We start from the raw sequence: 21,229 nt of genomic DNA, 5'->3' as shown, positions 1-21,229 counted from the left end.
AGGTGGACAGCTACCGTCCCATTAGCCTCACCAACGTTCTTTGCAAGTTGCTTGAATGGATGGTGAGCCGGCGCTTGCATTGGGTATTGGAGTCTCGGGGCCTTCTGGCTCCATCTCAGGGTGGGTTCCGTAAAGGCCGCTCCGCCGCCGACAATCTGGTGAGCCTGGAGTCGGCCATCCGTACTGCCTTTTCCCGCCGTCAGCACCTGGTCGCTGTCTTTTTCGACATGCGGAAGGCGTACGATACGACGTGGCGTCATCACATTCTTTCTACGCTTCATGGATGGGGTCTTCGGGGTCCTCTGCCGATTTTTATCCGCAATTTTCTGTCGTGTCGTACCTTCCGCGTGCAAGTCGCGGCCTCGTACAGTTCCTCCCACGTCCAGGAGAACGGTGTGCCACAGGGCTCTGTTTTAAGTGTCTGTCTGTTTTTAATAGCCATTAACGGGCTTGCTGCGGCCGTGGGAAATTCTGTCTCCGCTTCCCTGTATGCTGACGACTTCTGCCTTTATTACAGCTCTACTGGCATTGCGGCTGTTGAACGTCAGCTACAGGGCGCTATCCGTAAGGCGCAGTCTTGGGCTGTAGCGCATGGGTTTCAGTTTTCGGCAGCCAAGACCTGCGTTATGCATTTCTGCCGGTGCCGAACAGTCCATCCTGAGCCGCGGCTTTATCTTGCCGACGAACTCCTTGCTGTGGTGGAGACCCACAGGTTTTTGGGGGTGGTTTTCGATGCCCGGTTGACTTGGCTGCCTCATATCCGGCAGCTGAAACAGACGTGTTGGCGGCATCTAAACGCTCTGAGATGCTTGAGCAACACCCGCTGGGGCGCCGACCGCTCTACACTGTTGCGGCTCTACCAGGCGTTAATCCAGTCCCGTCTGGATTATGGGAGCCTGGCTTATGGCTCAGCATCCCCGTCTGCGTTACGGGTGCTGGACCCGATTCTCCACAGCGGGATACGCCTTGCCACTGGTGCTTTCCGCACCAGCCCTGTGGACAGCGTACTAGTGGAGGCAGGTGTACCTCCACTGCGGTTCCGACGCCAACGTTTGCTGGCTGCTTATGCTGCCCATGTTCTAAGCTCGCCCGGGCATCCAAACTATCGTCTCCTGTTCCCGCGGTCGGTCGTCCGTATGCCAGAACGTCGGCCCCGGTCTGGTTGTACAATAGCGGTCCGCGTCAAGGAGCTTCTCTCTGGGCTCCAGGGTTTCACTGTTCCACCTCCTTTCCGGGCTATTTTGCATACACCCCCATGGTGTGTTCGTCGCCCTAGCCTTCGGCTCGACTTGGCACAGGGCCCTAAGGACTCAGTCCCTCAAGAGGCCTTCCGCCGCCGCTTTTATTCCATCCTGGCCACGTATCAGGGCTCTGGTGTTGTTTACACTGACGGTTCGATGGTTGCTGGTCGTGTCGGATATGCGCTCACTCTAGGGGACCTTTCCGAACAACGTTCCTTGCCGGATGGCTGCAGCGTTTACACTGCTGAACTGGTCGCCATGTTTCGTGCCCTTGAGTATATCCGCTCCTGCTCAGGTGAGTCCTTCGTTATCTGTAGCGATTCCCTGAGCGGTTTACGAGCTCTCGACCAGTGTTTCCCTCGTTCTTGTTTGGTGATGGCTATCCACGAGTCTCTGCATACTCTCGCCTGTTGCGGCCGCTCTGTGGTCTTTGTGTGGACCCCCGGTCATGTCGGTATCCCGGGTAACGAACATGTTGATCGCCTGGCGAAAGAGGCCACCAGTAAGCCATCTCTGGACGTTGGCCTCCCAGAGACTGATTTGCGGGCAGTCTTCCGCCGCAAAATCTTGGCGCTATGGGACGATGAATGGCGCGAACTGCCAATGCGCAATAAACTCCGTGCTGTCAAGGAGTCGACGGCTGTGTGGCGGTCATCCCTGCGAGCCACTCGCAGGGACTCAGTAGTTCTTTGCCGGCTCCGCATTGGCCACTCCCGGCTGACACACAGTTATTTACTGCGCCGGGAGGACCCTCCTCTATGTCGCTGTGGGGCAGCTTTGACAGTGGCCCACATTTTGCTGGCCTGCCCCCTTTTAGCAGTGGTCAGGCAGACATTTGCGCTGCCTGCTACGCTCCCTGCCCTTTTAACAGACGACTCCACTATGGCTGACTTAGTTTTACGTTTTATTCGGGCAGGGGGATTTTATCATTTACTCTGAGTGTTTCTGTTGTATTTTATTGTTTTGTGTTGATTCTGGCCTTTGGCCTATGGTTTTACACTGATTTTTTGATGTGTTTCTCAGTGGCTGGCCTTTCCTTTTTTATGTATATGGTCGGCCAACCACCGTCACACTCTGTGTGGTTTTAGTTTGTTTTGTCTTGTCTTTGTCTCAGTATCCCTTGTTCTGTATCGTCTGTGATATCTTCTGTTCCTTGTTTTTATTCTCTGTGGGTGTTCTTTGTCTTTGGAAAAAGGGACCGATGACCATGGCAGTCTGGTCCCTTTAATCACCCAAACCAACCAACCACACACACACACACACACACACACACACACACACACACACACACACACACACTGCAGTCTTGGGCAACTGAAATCACACTGCGGGCAGCAGCAGCAGCAGCAGTGCGTGATGGGAGAGGTGACTGGGTAGGGGTAAGGAGGAGGCTGTGGGGAGAGGGATAGCATGGTCGGGGTGGCAGACACTGAAGCGCTGATGGTTAGACGGAGGGCAGGAGAGAGAGAGATGGGGAGGGAAAGTAGTGGAAAAGGAGAGAAATAAAGACTGGATGTGATGGTGGAATGACAGCTGTGTAGTGTTGGAATGGGAACAGGGAAGGGGCTGGATGGGTGAAGGCAGTGACTAATGAAGGTTGATGTCAGGAGGATTGCCGGGAATGTAGGATGTATCGCAGGGAAAGTTTTCACCTGCACAGTTCAGAAAAGCTGGTGTTGGTGGAAAGGATCCATATGGCACCAGCTGTGAGGCAGATGTAATGTTTGGCAGCGTGTTCGGCAACAGGGTGGTCTGCTTGTTTCTTGCCCACAGTTTGTTGGTGGCTATTAATGCAGCTGTCGTGTCTACACAGAATGTAGCACAGTGGCTGCAGTTTAGCTTGTAGATCATACGGCTGGTTTCGCAGGTAGCCCTGCCTTTGATGGGGTAGGTGATGTTAGTGACCTAATTAAAGTAGGTGGTGGTGGGAGGATGTATGGGCCAGGACTTGCATCTAGGTCTGTTACAGGGTTATAAGCCATGAAGTAAGGGATTGGGGAACAGGGGTTGTATAAGGATGGACGAGTATATTGTGTAGGTTTGGTGGGCAGCAGAATACCGCTGTGGGAGGGGTGGGAAGGAAAATGGGCAGGACATTCCTCATTTCAGGGAACAACGAGAGGTAACTGAAACTCTGGTGGAGAATGTAATTCAGTTGCTCCAGTCCTGGGTGGTACTGAGTTACAAGGGGAATGCTCATCTGTGGCCAGATGGTGAGACTTCGGGAGGTGGTGGGAGACTGGAGAGATAAGTCATGGGAGATTTGTTTTTGTATAAGGTGGGGTGGATAATTTCTCTCAGTGAATGCTTCAGTGAGACCCTTGGTATCTGTCGAGAGGGCCTGCTCGTCACTGCAGATGCAATGACCACAGGTGGCTATGCTCTACAGAAGGGACTTCCTAGTATGGAACGGGTGGCAGCCATCCAAGTGGAGGTATAGCTGGTGGTTAGTAGGATTGATATGGGCAGAGGTACTAATGTAGCCATCTTTGAGGTGGAGGTCAATGTCTAGGAAGGCGGCTTGTCGGGTTGAATAGGAGCTGGTGAAGCAAATGGGGGAGAAGTTGTTGAGGTTCTGGATTAATGTGGATGGGGTGTCCTTGTGACTGATGAATGTGAACCAGGTGAGGGGTTTAGGATTCTGGCTTTTTAGGAAGGATTCCTCTAGATGTCCTATGAATTGGTTGGCATAGGATAGTGCCATGCAGGTGCCCATAGCCGTACCCCGGATTTGTTTGTAGTTTATGCCTTCAAAGGAGAACTAATTGTGGGTGAGGGTATGGTTGGTAATGGTGACTAGGAAGGAGGTTGTTGGTCTGTAATCCGTCAGGTGTTGGGAAAGGTAGTGTTAAATAGTGGAAAGGCCATGGGCTTTAGGAATGTTAGTGTAAATGGAGGTGGCAGCAATAGTGACGAGCAGGGTACCGTGTCAGTAACTGTGGATAGTTGGTGGAGGAAATGGTTGTTACCTTTTATGTAGGAGGGTAGGTTCCGGGTAATAGGCTGAAGGTGTTGGACAATGACGGCAGAGATTCTCTCAATGAGGGCACAGTAACTGGCTACAATGGGGCATCCAGCTACAATGGGGCATCGAAGGTAGTTAGGTATAAGAAGGTAGGAGGGCGGGGATCGCTAGGGGCGAGTAGAGAGATGGAGGGATTTCTGGATTTGGTCACTGTGGCAAGGTTTATAGGGGAAGTATCTGACAGATGGCAGAGTCCTTCTGCCACATATTACTTGCAGTTCAAAACAACAGTGGTGGAGCCTTAGTCTGCAGGTAGGATTCTAAATGTCGGTATCAGTTTTTAGATGTTGGACTGTGGTTCTTTCAGTAGATGTAAGGTTAGTTTGCATGTTGAGGGATTTGGGGAATGATGGTGAGGCAAGGTTGGAGGTTAAGAAATTCTGGAAAGTTAACAGGGGGTGATTTGGGGGCAGTGGGAGTGGATCAAAGTTGGATTGAGGAGTGAACTGAGCTAGGCAAGGTACAGTATTGGTCTTTGGTTGAGTTGGATTGGTAGGGTTGGTGGCAAAAATACTTTTCCACTGAAGTGACTGGGAGAAGGAGAGAAGGTTTTTAACAAGTCCTCCTGATTGAATTTGGGAGTGGAGCAAAAGGTGAGGCCTTTGGAAAGGACTGATATTTCTGTAAGGCTAAGGCTTCTGGAGTAAAGATTCATGACTATTTTGTGGGTCTGTTTAGGTTCTGGGTTATGTGTGGTGGTGAGAGGGAGTTTGAGGATGGGTAAGTGTAGTAGGTCTACGAGACAGAGTTTGCCAGCTATGAGGGGGTGTGGGGGAGGTTTGGAGGTTGTAGAGGTGGTGGACACTGGTACTCCAAGGTGGGAGTAGGGAGTGAGCAGGATGGAGAGCTTTTTGAGATGGCATTGTGCATGCTGCTATAGTTCCTTCAGGGTGAGACTTTATTATGGGTTCCAGGAATTTGGGATTCCATAGCATAAGAATTTTGCGGATGGAGAAAAGGTACTGCAATAAGGTTTGAGCTTGGTTCATATGGTTTTGCAGGACTATTTTGGCGAGGGCTAAGGATTGGCAGAATATAAACAGGTGGAGGTCATTGTGGAAGGAATGGTGGCAGCCAGAGATGGGTAATTTCATGGTAAGGCCACAGGGGGGGGGGGGGGGGGGGGATTCCATGAGCCAAGCAACAACACAAGTACAGTATGTGGACTGGGATCTGGCTAGGGAAAAGGAAACTTTTCTGTATTGACACACATGGAGGGAGCAGGGATACATGGTTGCAGGATCTCCAGTCACTACTCAAATCCTTGGCGCATCCCACGACCTCTCCCCAGAGCCCTCCTCTCTACTCACCCCTACCACTTCCCACACTCGTACATGCTTCCTAAAGTCCATAAACTTAACCACCCAGGATGCTCCATTGTGGCCAGTTACTGTGCCACCACTGAGAGAATCTCTGCTTTCATAGACCAACACCTTCAACCTACTACCCGGAACCTACCCTCCTATATAAAATATACCAACCATTTCCTCCACTGACACTCCACGGTTCCCGTCCCTTTACCACATGATGCCCTGCTCATCACTATTGATGCCGTCTCCCTTTATACCAACATTCCTAATGCCCATGGCCTTACTGCTATTGAACACTACCTTTCCCAATGCCTGATGGATTCCAGACCAACCACCTCCTTCCTAGTCACTATGACCAACTATAACCTTACCCACTATTACTTCTTCTTTGAAGGCATTACCTACAAACATATCTAGGGTACAGCTATGGGCACCCACATGCCAATCTTTTCATGTGCAATGTACAGGAATCCTTTCCTAAAAACCCAGAATCCTAAACCCCTCACCTGGTTCAGATTCATTGGTCACGAGAACACCCTATCCACATTCATCCAAAACCTCAACAACTTCTACCCCATTTGCTTCACTTTCCCATACTCAACCCAACAATCCACTTTACTAGATGTTGACCTCGACATCTGCCCTGAGATGAGAAATGTCCTGCCCACTATCCTTTCCACCTCTCCCGCATTGGTATTCTGCCAGCCACCAAACCTGCTCAACATACTCGTCTATCCTTACACAACCCTCACCTCCGTCCATATAAAACCTACTAACCACCAGCTATGTGTCCACTTAGGATTTCATACCAAGTCCTTTCCGTACAGCCTAGCTACCCATGGTTGTCGCATCTGCAGTGATGAGCAGTCCCTCTCAAAATATACCGAGGGTCTCACTGAGGCCTTCACTGACCATAATTATCCTCCCAGCCTTGTACAAAAACAAATCTCCCGTGCCTTATCTTTCCAGTCTCCCACCATCTCCCAAAGTCCCACAGTCTGGCCACAGAGGAGCATTCCCCTCGTAACTCAGTACCATCCAGGACTGGAGCAACTGAATTACGTTCTCTGCCAGGGTTTCAACTACCTCTTGTCATGCCCTGAGATGAGAAATGTCCTGCCCACTATCCTTTCCACCTCTCCCGCATTGGTATTCTGCCAACCACCAAACCTGCTCAACATACTCATCTATCCTTACACAACCCTTGCTCCCAAGCCCTTACTTCATGGCTCATACCCCTGTAATAGACCTTGATGCACGACCTGTCCCATACATCCTCCCACAACCACCTACTCCAGTCTGGTCACTAACATCACCTACCCCATCCAAGGCAGAGCTACCTGTGAAACAAATCATGTGATCTACAAGCTAAGCTGCAACCGTTGTGCTGCATTCTTTGTGGGCATGACAGCCAACAAGCTGTCCGTCTACATGAATGGCCACCGACAAACTGTGGCCGAGAAACATGTGGCCCACCCTGTTGCTGAACACATTGCAAAACATGACATCCTTAATTTCAATGACTCCTTCACAGCCTTTGCCGTATGGATACTTCGTACCAACACCAGCTTTTCTGAATTGTGCAGGTGGGAACTTACCTTGCAATACATCCTACGTGCCCGCAACCCTCCTGGCCTCAACATTCATTAGTCACTGTCCTCACCCATCCATCCCATTCCCTGTTCCCTTTCCAGCACTACAGAGCCGTCATTCCACAATCACACCCTGTCTTTTTATTTCTTTCCTTTTCCGCTATTTCCCCTCCCCATCTCTCTCCTACTCTCCGTCTAAGCAGCAGCGTTTCACCTAAAGCTTTAATTGTGAGAGCCTTTTTGTTGTGTGACTCAGCATCACTGCTATATGGTGAGTAGAAACAACTCTCCTTTTCATAGTATTGTTACATTCCACCCTGGATTTTTCATTGTTAGACATTATTTTGTTTCTTTATCATTGAATTTCTGACACACACACACTGTTCTTCAGTAAATCTCATTTAATCCCTTATCCATTTCTGCTAACCTATCTTTGATTTCTAGGGTTCTGCTGTTTACTGATAACAAATAGAAGTTAGTTGAAGCATTTGTTCTCTATGGCCCACAGTTCTGTGTATTTAGCCAAACTTTGTGTAGAAATATTTGGGCACAGAAATGTCTCTGCATCCTCCATGACCTGAAGCCATTGCTTGAGGTGCCTTGCTCCACAGCTCACAATATTTTCACCCAAATCTGAATACCAACATCTAAGAACTTGCACATGGCAGTAGTACCACCAACAACCCTGTCCATTGTACACTATCCTAAAGGTCCCAAAGAGTTGGGCAAGATGTATGAACAGTACTATACTGTGGCAGAACCCTGTGCTTGCAGCTGTAGTAGTACCTATGCCACACAATACTTGTGGTCAAGAGTTGCAGTTTTTGACTTGTACATTGTAGATTGCTGAAGAGCTCATTCATATTTGTCTCCCATAAAGTGATCTGTAAAGATTGTTGCCATTTGTGTACTAACAGTTGGATGGGATGAACATCTGTATCAGATCTTGGCAACTACTCTGGTTTGTTCTCTTGATCTTGCAAAGCCATAAATAATTATTTAAATTCTAGCAGAAATTTCCATACCACATTTAAATCACCAAGTGGCCCCCTTCCCTCTTAAACCTTGTGTTGTCCATACTTTGTAATTGTCTTGTGATTTACATCTACTTTCTTTCTACCTTATTGTCCTTCTGTATCTTTCCCAATGTTTTCCTTCTCACCTTTGTTACACATTCTTTATAAAGGTATATGTATCAGCATTCTTTAGTTTGTGTATGTTAAAGCTTTTGCTTTCATGTTTCAGGTAATGGAAGTTCAGCTTCACTGAATCCAGCACAGATCACAAAGGCTCAGAAGTATTGCAAGTGGGCAAGTAGTGCCTTGAACTATGACGATGTACCAACCGCCATAGAAAACCTGGAGAAAGCATTAGTTCTGCTTCGGACTGGTGCAGATACGGGTTAATTGCCTAATTGTCAACAAACTAAAAAGAGCAGTTTCTGTAATTTTTTATGCTAATACACTTTTCAAACTAAAATGTTTACGAAATTAAAGTTCCATTTTACGATATGTTGTTAACTGATGGAGAAAAGCTCATAGTAAATATGCTTGGTACTTCGCTTCCTGTTGATGATTATTGAAAATGTATGATTTCTTGCGTATGGGTATGCATGTACTAGCATAATTTATGTAAAGTCATCTTGTGAATATAAAGATATTGATTTTCAGCAAATAAGAGGAATTGTAGATGTTTACAACATATATCATAATTAAATTATTTTCTGATGACAAGAATGGAAATTCTTGGATAGAACGATACATAAAATAAGAAAAAGGCAACTGCTCACCTACAGCAAACTGATGTGTGGCACATAGCCATGTAACAGAAAACAGTATGCACTCGCCTTTGAGCTCTGGTTCTTCTTCTGGCAGGGAGTGCACACTCACAACCACACAGTTAACAAAATGCGCACTACTGTGGCCACAGCAACACATGAATGTAATATGGTTCTACCAGACATAGATTTTTGTTTCGTTTCTCTAACATTTATTTTTCAAGGTAATAAACTTACTGCAATATTTACAGCTCCCTCTTCTTCAATAAATGTTCATCACTACATTACTAACTTCCTATCTGATGAGCTTACTTCTTTCTAGCTTTGAATTACATATTGAGAGAGTATGATAACATTAATTTTGAAAGTGGTATAAACCATCAATTCCTGTGCATACTATTTTCTGTTACATGTGTCTGTATGCCACCCATCAGTCTGCTAAAGGTAAATGATTGCCTTTCTCTTATTTTACAAATTATTCATTGATCTATTTTGTAATCAGATGAACCATAAATTAAATATTAAAACTTACCTGGACTTTGTATATACTAAACAGTGGAAGATCCGGGATGGAATGTAACAATATCATGAAGAGGAAAGTTGCTACTCACCATATAGGGGAGATGCTGAATCATAGGCACAACAAAAAGACTGTCACAAACTCTCTCTCTCTCTCTCTCTCTCTCTCTCTCTCTCTCTCTCTCTCAGCAGTCTGGCTTCAGCTACCAGAGACTGCAGAATGTGTGTGTGTGTGTGTGTGTGTGTGTGTGTGTGTGTGTGTGTGTGTCATCTATTTTTGACAAAGGCCGAAAGCTTATTTCTGACAGTGTCTTTGGTGTGCGTATCTGCAACTCGGCATCTCCACTATATGCTTTGCGCATACCAGATACTTACAGCAAGCCGCTCTTCTTCTTTAAATGTTGTTGATGTCTGTCTGTTTTCTTATGATTAGTTATTTAGCATGACTTTCACGCATATAATCTGCTTGAAATCTGATGAAGCCATAACCCACTTACGTTTAATAGGTTAAGTGTTCAGTTATCATCAAACTTGAGACAACCTGGTCCTAAGTTTCAAGAACTGTTAAATCATGCGGACTGTCAAATATTTAAAATAGTGAATAAGATGATTAACAACGTTCTATTGAAAGGCTGTGCTTGTAATTTTGTAATAAAGATCATGTGAGCTTGATGTTCTTATTAAATGCCTCTATGTATGTAGATGTATAAGTAATGGTACCATGGGTTCTTTACCGTGTGCACTGTAACTATATAGTCAAGAGGGCAGTGGCTGTTGTTGGTTAAGAGTACAAGAGCACATGAACACCTTAACTTTTGACACCTTGTAGATTTATTGGTTATTTTTCTTTGAGTGCTGTTAAATGTAATGTAAACGCAGTAAACTGAAATACAGTCACAAAATCTCTCGCACTATGCTACGTTGGACCTCCAGACGCAGTGAAACTGTAAAAGTTGGCATCAGGGTCACAAACACACCTTCAGTTGTGCACGTTTTAAAGAGCTTTTGCACATGTGCAACTGGCGTGATGTAATTGCTTTCAGTGCCACTCTGTGGTAGCACACTGCAGCAGACTTTTGTCCCCATTCATTTGGCATTAATTCCACTAGATTGTAGCACATTCCTCAGATATGGCAATTCGCTCTCTATATAGTAAAATGAGATCAGACATCATTATATGTTGTAGTTATAGAAAAGCCTATTTTGTGGGATTCTGAATGAGATACTTTATACAGTATATTAAGTTTTGGAGTTTATCAGACAGTAATCAATTACAAGTGCTGAGAATCATAGACCACACCAACATCGATGCGAGACTACCATTTCTTCATGCCTCTGACATATGTCGGTTTTATCTGTACTGTAGGACCACATTTTAGATATATATGAACATTCACGAAAAGCTGTCACACTGGCTTCTCTGTTACCCAATTAAATGTGGAGTTAAAGATGGCGTGCTTTTGGCCGTTATGATTCTCAGCACCTCATTTGTATTCTAGTGAAGTGATCTTGTTCGTAAATAGTACTACTTAAATTTAATCATTTCCCCATGGGGCAGTTTGTGTTTGGCAGTGGTTGCTTACTATGCAGGGATTGGCTTCTGTGTGCAGTGTCAACATGAACACCGTTGAATCTGTTTTAAGTGCTAATGAAAACAAAATTACCAGGAAAAGATACCCACAAAGGAACTAGGGCCTCCCAGACCAGATCCGTTGTCTGAGAAAGCTACAGAACCAAATAAGCATGACTACAAGTGAACATTTAACAAATAAGTGTATAATAAGCGTAAGTTGTTGTTGTCATTGTTGTTGTGGGTGCAACATGAGAATGCCTGATTTTCAGTCTGAAAGTTAATTCGTTAACTAATGCTTGGAGTAGGGATCTTGTACATTTGTCCGCAAAAATAAAAAAGCATGAAAACCACAACTTACACAAAAATGTGAAATGGAAAGTAGTGAAAGCTTAAACATTATTTCGTTCTTGCCGTAAACTTTATTTAATTTTGTATGAAACAACAAAATTTCACAAAAATAATTCTTTCTTTTTTTCAGACAAGTTATGCATATTATTATTATTATTATTATTATTATTATTATTAATTTATTATTGAAAACAGCTGAAGTTGTCTAAATATGTTGGTAAGCGTAACTGTTATACAACCAATACTGTTAATTTCACACTCTCATATTTGTCTGACTATAAAAAGTAGTGTACACCCAGAACTAGCAGCCACTGCGAGAAGGTTATAAGCAAAATAAAAGAACAGTTGAGCAAGCGCTACCAGCAGAACTGACACAAATGTAAAATCAGATTGAAATCTGATCTCTTACATATACTGAAGTTTTAAGGAATTGGTGGTATAGCCAACCGATGGATAATACCATGTCTAACCAAAACAGCACAGAAAGTTGCACTTAGAATTACTGACTGGGGAGAAGGATTAAACTTAGGGTCCACAGCTTGTGGTCTAGTGGCCAGTGGTGCTACATGTAGATCACAGGGTCCTGGGTTCGATTTCCGGCAAGCTTGGGGATTTTCTCTGCCTGGGGACTGGGTGTTTGTGTTGTCCTCATCATTTCATCATCATTCGTGAATATGGTGAGATTGGACTGTGTAAAAATTGGGACTTGATACGGGCACTGATAACCACGCAGTTGAGTGCCCCACAAACCAATCATCATCATCAAACTGAGGCCCACTATTGTTGCTCATATTCCATCTACTAGAAAACAAGCAGAATTAGTTCTTTTTGCAGATGGCACTAATATTTTAATCACTCCAAGCATGCACGTAAAAACAGAAGAAAACACACACAAAGTTCTTAAAGGTACCATTAACTGGTTTTCTGCAAATGGTCTCACCCTCAGTTTTAGAAGGACACAATACATCCAGAATGAGATTTTCACTCTGCAGCGGAGTGTGCGCTGACATGAAACTTCCTGGCAGATTAAAACTGTGTGCCGGACAGAGACTCGAACTCGGGACCTTTGCCTTTCACTGGCAAGTGCTCTACCAGAGGAGCTACCCAAGCACGATTCACGCCCCGTCCTCACAACTTTACTTCTGCCAGTACCTCATCTCCTACCTTCCAAACTTTACAGAAGCTCTCCTGTGAACCTTGCAGAACTAGACAAGGTACTCGCAGCAGTAAAGTTGTGAGGACGGGGTGTGAGTCGTGCTGTGGTAGCTCAGTCGGTAGAGCACTTGCCCGCGAAAGGCGAAGGTCTCGAGTTCGAGTCTCGGTCCGGCACACAGTTTTAATCTGCCAGGAAGTTTCACAATACATGCAGTTCTACACATCTGGGGATACTGCACCTGTGATAACACATTGTGAGGAAATAATAAACAGGGTGTGAAGTTCAAAATTCTGAGGTGTCCATACTGATGAAAAATTAAATTGGAAAAATCATATTTTGAAACTCCTAAAATCACTTAGTTCAGCCACATTTGCACTTAGAATCATTGCAAATCTTGGGGAAAGATAAATGATTAAGATGACATACTTTGCATATTTTCATTCAACGACGTCATGTGGAATAATGTTCTGGTATAACTCATGTTTAAGAAAGTAAGTCTTCATTGCATAAAAATGTGCTCTAAGAATATTATGTAGTGTTCACCCATGATTGTCTTGTAGATAAATGTTTAAAGAGTTGGGCGTTCTGACTACTTCTTCACAATATATTTATTCCCTCATGAAGTTTGTTTAAATAACCTAATATGGTTTAAAAGAAATAATGTACATAATTGACATTCCAGAAGGAAAAAGACATTAATTACTCCACATTAAGATTGTCTATAGCACAGAAAGAGTTAACCAATCCTGCAACAGAAGGTTTTGATCACTTACCAACTGATAGTGTGTCTGACAGACCGCAAGAATAAAATTTGGAAACAAACTTGGAAAGTTTCTCCTGGACAACTCCTTTTCCATAGAATAATTTCTATTACTGTAATGTGGAAAAGGTGGTGGGTAGGAATTTCTGGAGAAATAACAACAACAAAATGTAGAAATGTTGAGAATGTAACCATATATACAAATTAATTTGAAATAGGAATGTAAAATGGTGTGCTTCATATCATTATGATGTGTGAGCAAACAATTTTAGCAACAAAAAAATGACATTGGCCCACAAACAAATTGGCAAATGCAGAATATGATACCAGGGGAAGAAAAACAAAATTAAGTCGATTAATACAATCGTGAACCAAACCAGAAGTGTAAACTTGCCAACAGAATTCCTAAATTCACTCACTTTTCCCAGTATATGCTTGCAAGGAAGCTTCTAAAAATCATAAAGCAGAAATATTAACTGGGAAAGAAAAAGTCAAGTCAGTATTTGTACGACAAATGTCACACATTTCAACTAACTGACCGTTTCAGTTTGAAATAGTTAAATTTCTGAAATATGGGCACACAGTAGGGCTATCAATAAAGAACAAGGGCAAACATTCCAATGTTTGAGAGTGAATTTTAAATTATACTGTTATCTGCTAAGACAACAGAACTTAGCATGTACAAGTGTTAGACATCCGCAAAACTTTTTCCTCTTTGCATCCAGAAGCAGAACACCAAGTGTAATCATACAGATGACATGATTAATTGCACTTATTTTTCTATTCAGAAAACAAATAGAAAATAGGGCAAAGTGAAGCAAGTCATTATCAGTTAGATAAAAACTATTTGGTACCATCAATAGTGGATGATGATTTAGTATGAGAAGCTTGACATAAAAAGGTAAGCTTTGCAGTTTCAATATATTATCAATTTATTATATTTATGTGATAATCTTAGACTTAGAAAAGTTAATACGCAAAAATTTGTGATGAAGCTAAACGTAAACTATGAAAAGTTTGTGTGTAGATTGAAAAAAAAAAAAAAAACTTACTACTTTTTTTTGCCTTTGTGTAATCACTAGGGCACATATACAACGGTCAAAAATTGTGAAGCACAGGTGATTCTGTTATTCTTTTTGTAATTACTCATCAGTCACATTAGATAGTACAAATTATCCATGAATGCATGTTAGTTTTTAACCTCTGTGACCCCCCCCCCCCCTTCGGGTTCTGGGGTAAGAATAGGCCCATGGTATTCCTGCCTGTCGTAAGAGGCGACTAAAAGGAGTCTCAACTGTTTCGGCCTTTAATATGATGGTCCCCTAAGGAGTTTGACCACTACCTTTCCAAATTTTCCGTTAGTGCGTACCATTTGGGGCAGGCCGCCTTATGTGGTGCATCTTAAATCCATCTTGCCCTAAGATCTGGCACACCCGATATTGTCGTGGAGTTGGATTTACATCGAGCTTCCGTCCACATCCGCTGCAGTGTGTTCCGGATAGCATACATTCCCTCCGTTGTGCACTTCCATCTTTGCCCTCGTGATGTACATGGATATTTCGACACCCGACATCCAGCACGGTAGCCAGTCCGTTGTGGTGGGGTCGTCATGTACCCTCTTGGTGGTAGCCCCCTGACTACACAGGGATCGCACTGCTGATGCCTGAGCTGCTACCTCCCCACGTATGCCTATCCCTGGGTGGCGCCCTTGGGGAGAGCCCCTGGTTGGAGTGGGTGGCATCAGGGCGGATGACCCGCAATGAAGCGTGGTACATCATCTCTCGCTGGTGGGCCTCCACCAGCAGTCTCTAACCGATCGAGGTCTAACCTCAATGGAAAGAAATTTGATCAGAAATCGTTTCCCTCCCTGGCCACTCCATGGGAGGAACGTATGGCTAAAGAAGGCAGTGGAGATTATTCACCCTGGTACCTCAAGTGTACACGAGTTGATGGGGAATCACTTATGTCGACCAAGCCCCATTTTTTTGTGGAGCATTTAGAGGACAAGTTCGGGGAGGTGGAGGGCTTGTCCAAATGCGCTCTGGGTCGGTTCTCATCAAAACAGCATCCTCTGCCCAGTCACGGAGGTTGCTCACTTGTGACAAGTTGGAGGATGTTTCCATCACCATCACTCCCCATAAAAGTTTAAACATGGTTCAGGGTATTATATTCCACAGGGATCTTCTACTGCAGCCCGACGATGAACTACACGCCAATCTAGAACGACGAGGTGTTCACTTCGTCCATCAGGGTCCGAGGGATAATCAGGTAGCCACCGGTGCCTTCATCTTGGCCTTCGAAGGTGATGTTTTACCTGAAAAGGTCAAGGTGATGGTTTACCGCTGTGATGTGAAGCCATATATCCTTCCTATGATGCGGTCTTTTAAATGCTGGAAGTTCGGGCACATGTCATCCCGCTGTACTTCCGGCATCACATGTCGAGATTGTGGACGTCCTTCGCATCCCAATACTCCATGTGCTCCGCCTCCCATCTGTGTTAATTGCGGAGAACACCATTCCCCTTGCTCGCTGGACTGTAGGATCTTCCAGAAAGAACGGAAGATAATGGAATATAAAACCCTGGACCACCTGACCTACCCTGAGGCTAGGCAGAAATATGAGAGGCTCCATCCTGTGCCAATGACGTCAACGTACGCCGCTGCTGCAATGACGGTTCTTCCATCTCCTGTGTCGTCCCGTACGGTTGGTTCTATGATTGGTCAGAATCCAACAGCCCCTTTGATTGTGGGGGGCACTTCACACCCTGTTGCGCCTGCTCCATCTTCTTCAGGAGCAACACCCGCGCAACCATCGGGGACATCAGCTCCCCCTTCCCAGCCAGAGAAGCGTAAGACTTCTTCGGCTACTCTCACCAGGAAGGGGTCCCTTGGGGACCTCCCTTCGCAAGTTCTGACCAGTGGAAAAGCGGACACCCGCATGTGGCTGAAACAACCACCAGTCCCTGGTTGTAGGGCCTCAGTCGTCGTCCGTCCCTGTGACTGACCCAGTGAAGCCCATGAAGCCTGAACCACCGAAGGCACAGCGGGAGAAGCCGAAAAAGAAGAAAGTCCCCAAGACCAACGACATTGCGAGGGCACCCTTCCCACCGCTTCCTACAAAGTCTGCGTCTGAGGATGAGGTGGAGATTCTGGCGTCCGCTGAGGACCTCGATCTCGCCGGTCCCTCAGACGCCATGGATAGCACTAGCACCGGTGCTCAATTGGAAGCAGCAGGTGACCCAGCAGCATAATCTGCCTTCAAAGTCCCGTCATGCCTTTCTCAAACATGGACAATACCATCCTCCAGTGGAACTGCAGCGGTTTCTTCCACTATCTAGCTGAGCTCCAACAACTTATCAGCCTTCACCCTTTCTTCTGTATTGCTATTCAGGAAACTTGGTTTCCAGCAATGCGAACCCCCGCCCTCCGTGGCTATCGGGGTTATTATAAGAACCGGGCAGCTTATGAAAGGGTGTCTGGTGGCGTCTGCATATATGTCCTTAACTCTCTTCACAGCGAGTCTGTTCCTCTACAAACAGCTTTAGAGGCTGTCGCTGTTCGGGTGTGGATGCCAAAGGCTGTTACCGTCTGCAATCTTTACTTTCCACCGGATGGTGATGTCGTGCACCATGTCCTGGCTGCACTGATAGCCCAATTGCTGCCACCTTTCCTGTTACTGGGCGACTTCAACACCCATAACCCTCTGTGGGGTGGGTCGGTGGCAACAGGTTGAGGCACCACCATTGAGCATTTATTGGCACAGCTCGATCTTTCGCTTTTAAATGATGGTTCCTTCACACACTTCAGCGTGGCGCATGGCAGACCGTTGGTCGACTGGAGTGTGCATGACGACCTGTGTGGTAGTGACCACTTTCCGATCTTTCTGTCACTGCCACAGCGTCAGTCCTATGGGTGGCCTTGCAGGTGGGCTCTGAATAAGGCTGACTGGGACTTGTTTTCCTCCACTGCCGCTATTGAGCCTCTCTCTAGTGATGACATTGATGCGGTGGTTCAATCGGTCACCACCTGCATCGTTACTGCCGCCGAATCTGCCATTCCCCGTTCTTCTGGGTCCCCTCGGCGGTGGACTGTGCCTTGGTGGTCACCTGAGATCGCTGAAGCGATTAAAGATCGCCGGTGGGCGCTCCAGCGTCACAAGCGACATCCCTACATTGCACACCTCATCACCTTCAAACGGCTGCTTGCACGGGCCCGCCGCCTTATCTGCCAAAGCAAGCAGGAGTGCTGGGAGCGGTATGTGTCTTCCATTGGGCTCCATGTCTCTCCATTCCAGGTCTGGGCCAAGATCCGACGCCTCTATGGCTATCGGACCCCTGTCAGCGTCCCTGCACTCTCACTGAATGGAGCAGTTTGTACAGACTCCGACGTCATTGCAAACCGCTTGGCAGAGCATTTTGCTATGAGTTCCACTTCTGCGAATTACCCCCTGGCCTTCCGCTCCATTAAAGAGCGGATGGAACGTTGGAGCCTTTCGTTTCGCACCCACCATCCAGAATCGTACAATGTTCCATTCAGTGAGTGGGAATTTCGCAGTGCCCTAGCCGCTTGCTCGATACCGCTCCTGGGCCATATGGCATCCACTGTCAGATGCTGAAACGCCTTTCAGTGGACTGCCAGCGACGGCTCCTCGACCTTTACAACCGTCTCTGGGTCGAGGGTGAGTTTCCGTCGCAATGGCGGGAAAGTATTGTTATCCCCATTCTGAAACCAGGCAAGAACCCTTTGGAGGTGGGCAGCTACCGTCCCATTAGCCTCACCAACGTTCTTTGCAAGTGGCTTGAACGGATGGTGAGCCGGCGCTTGAATTGGGTTCTGGAGTCTTGGGGCCTTCTGGCTCCGTCTCAGGGTAGGTTCCGTAAAGGCCGCTCCGCCGCCGACAATCTGGTGTGCCTGGAGTTGGCCATGCGTACTGCCTTTGCCCGCCGTCAGCACCTGGTCGCTGTCTTTTTCGACATGCGGAAGGCATACGATACGACATGGCGGCATCACATCCTTTCTACGCTTCATGGATGGGGTCTTCGGGGCCCTCTGCCGATCTTTATCCGAAATTTTCTGTCGTATCGTACCTTCCGTGTGCAAGTAACGGCCTCCCATAGTTCCTCCCGGGTCCAGGAGAACGGTGTGCCACAGGGATCTGTTTTAAGTGTCTGCCTGTTTTTAATAGCCATTAACGGGCTAGCTGCGGCGGTGGGAACGTCTGTCTCAGCGTCCTTGTATGCTGACGACTTCTGCCTTTACTACAGCTCTATTGGCATTGCAGCTGCTGAACGTCAGCTACAGGGCGCAATCCATAAGGCGCAGTCTTGGGCTGTAGCTCATGGGTTCCAGTTTTCGGCAGCCAAGACCTGCGTTATGCATTCTGCCGGCGACGCACTGTCCACCCGGAGCCGCGGCTTTATCTTGACGGCGAACTTCTTGCAGTGGTGGAATCACACAGGTTTTTGGGGGTGGTTTTTGATGCCCGGTTGACTTGGCTGCCTCATATCCGGCAGCTTAAACAGGCGTGTTGGCGGCATCTAAATGCTCTGCGATGCTTGAGCCACACCCGCTGGGGCACCGACCGATCTACCCTGTTACGGCTCTACCAGGCGTTAATCCAGTCCCGTCTGGATTATGGGAGCCTGGCTTATGGCTCAGCATCCCCATCTACGTTGCGGGTGCTGGACCCAATCCTCCACAGTGGGATAAGCCTTGCCACTGGTGCTTACAGGACCAGCCCAGTGGACAGCATACTTGTGGAGGTGGGTGTCCCTCCACTGCAGTTACGCCGCCAACGTTTGCTGGCTTCTTATGCTGCTCATGTTTTCAGCTTGCCCGGGCATCCTAACTATCGGCTACTATTCTCACAGTCGCACGTCCATCTTCCAGAACGCCGGCCCAGGGCTGGGTGTACGATCGCGGTCCGCGTCCGAGAGCTTCTCTCCGGGCTTGGGGCTTTACCTCTTCCGCCTCCTTTCCGGACACCTCTGCGTACACCCCCGTGGTGTGTGCCTTGCCCTCGCCTTCGGCTGGAATTGGCACAGGGCCCGAAGTACTCAGTCCCTCCGGAGGCTTTCTGCCGCCGCTTTCTTTCCATCCTCGCAACGTATCAGGGCTCTGGCATTGTTTACGCTGACTGTTCGATGGTTACTGGCCGTGTTGGTTATGCGCTAACTCTAGGGGACCATTCCAAACAACGTTCCTTGCCGGCTGGCTGGAGCATTTACACTGCTGAGCTGGTCGCCATCTTTCGAGCCCTAGCATATATCCGCTCCTGCTCAGGTGAGTCCTTCGTTATCTGTAGCGATTCCCTGAGTGGTTTACGAGCTCTCGACCAGTGTTTCCGTTGTTCTCATCTGGTGATGGGTATCCAGGAGTCCCTGTGTACTCTTGCCCATAGCGGCCGCTCTGTGGTCTTTGTGTGGACCCCCGGCCATGTTGGGATACCCGGCAATGAACATGTTGACCACCTGGCGAAAGAGGCCACCAGTAAACCATCTCTGGACATTGGCCTCCCAGGGACTGATTTGCGAGCAGTCCTTCGCCGAAAAGTTTTTGCGTTATGGGATGCTGAATGGTGCGGTATGACCACCCCCAACAAACTCCGTGTCATCAAGGAGGCAACGAGTGTGTGGCTGTCATCCCTGCGAGCCACCCGCAGGGACTCAGTAGTCCTTTGCCGGCTCCGCATTGGCCACACCCGCTTGACACACAGCTTTCTACTGCAGCATGAGGACCCGCCTCTATGTCGCTGCGGGTCGGCTTTGACGGTGGCCTACATATTGTTGGACTGCCCACTTTTAACCGTGCTCAGGCAGATGTTTGGGCTGCCTGATACACTCCCTGCCCTTTTAACTGACGGCATTGCTATGTCTAGCTTAGTTTTACATTTTATTCGAGCAGGGGGTTTTTATCATTTACTCTGAGTGTTTGTTTTTAATGTTGATTCTGGCTTTTGGCCTCCGATTTTAAACTGAGTGTTTAATGTGTTCTCGGTGGTTGGCTTTTCCTTTTTTCCCTATGGTCGGCCAATCACCATCACACTCGGTGTGATTTTAATTTGTTTTGTCTGTTCTCTGTCGGAGTATTTCTTGTCCTGTGTCGTCTGCCGTCTTTCCTGTTGTTCATTTTTTATTCTCTTTGGGTGGTTTTAGTTTTTTGGAAAAAGGGACCGATGATCGTGGCAATCTGGTCCCTTTAAAAAAAATAAAGAAAAGAAAAAAGAACCTCTGTGACTCTCAAACCTGATTATGATCCATTCCAGGATTAAAAATTTGCTAATTAAGTTTCTACTTATTTGCCTGTTTCTATTTAACCATGATGTAAAGATGAATGCAGTACTTAGTCTTCAGTACATTCCAGTTCCCAAATTCCAGGAAATTAGCCATCATGTGGACATCAAAGTGGTTTTCCAGCATAATACACATTGGTTCTTCCTTATCATTAAATGATAGTTGGAATAATATTTGTGTAGTAGAGCAGTGTTGTGCTGCTGCATGTGCACATACTGTCACACACAGACAAATATATTGTATTTTAATAACATTTGTAATGCGTGTCCACTTACTAGAATACATAGTTCAACAGCTTCAAACCAGCAAGACAGCATATTTGAACCTAAACAAACAGAAGATACAAATATGGCACATTTTTCTACTGCAGAAAATTACTTGAAAGTTGCCTAAACGCAGTAGCTAAATGTGAACCACTAAAATAAATACAACGAAAGTGAAAAAGTCACCATGTATTATAAATTTTGTTCTGTGGTACCCACTATGAGGAAAACCATTCTTAGTGCTGAAATTTTTGCCTACATGTTTGGCATTTGACTGTTGTCAGACAGAACATTTATGATAATTTTGAAGTGTACTTTTGAGATGTTCAGTCATGCAGTGGAACCATAGCTAGTGAAAATACCAGAACACGAAC

General features: G+C 46.4%; 1 protein-coding gene across 2 annotated transcripts in view; it reads left to right on the top strand.

Moving 5' to 3' along the window:
• LOC124545237 (vacuolar protein sorting-associated protein VTA1 homolog) overlaps nucleotides 1-10,136 on the top strand; it is a 75,081-nt gene extending 64,945 nt beyond the window's left edge. For both annotated transcript variants that reach the window (XM_047124107.1, XM_047124108.1), the window contains exon 5: nucleotides 8,414-10,136. In XM_047124107.1, the coding sequence (XP_046980063.1) occupies nucleotides 8,414-8,574 (161 nt within the window). In that variant the 3' untranslated portion in view covers nucleotides 8,575-10,136. The remainder of the gene's footprint in view (nucleotides 1-8,413) is intronic.
• The last annotated feature ends 11,093 nt before the right edge of the window (nucleotides 10,137-21,229 follow it).

This window comes from Schistocerca americana, chromosome 8 (assembly GCF_021461395.2).
Source record: "Schistocerca americana isolate TAMUIC-IGC-003095 chromosome 8, iqSchAmer2.1, whole genome shotgun sequence".
NCBI classification, from domain to species: domain Eukaryota; kingdom Metazoa; phylum Arthropoda; class Insecta; order Orthoptera; family Acrididae; genus Schistocerca; species Schistocerca americana.
The sequence above is the reverse complement of the archived record's forward strand: the minus strand, read 5'-3'. Positions and strand labels throughout refer to the sequence as shown.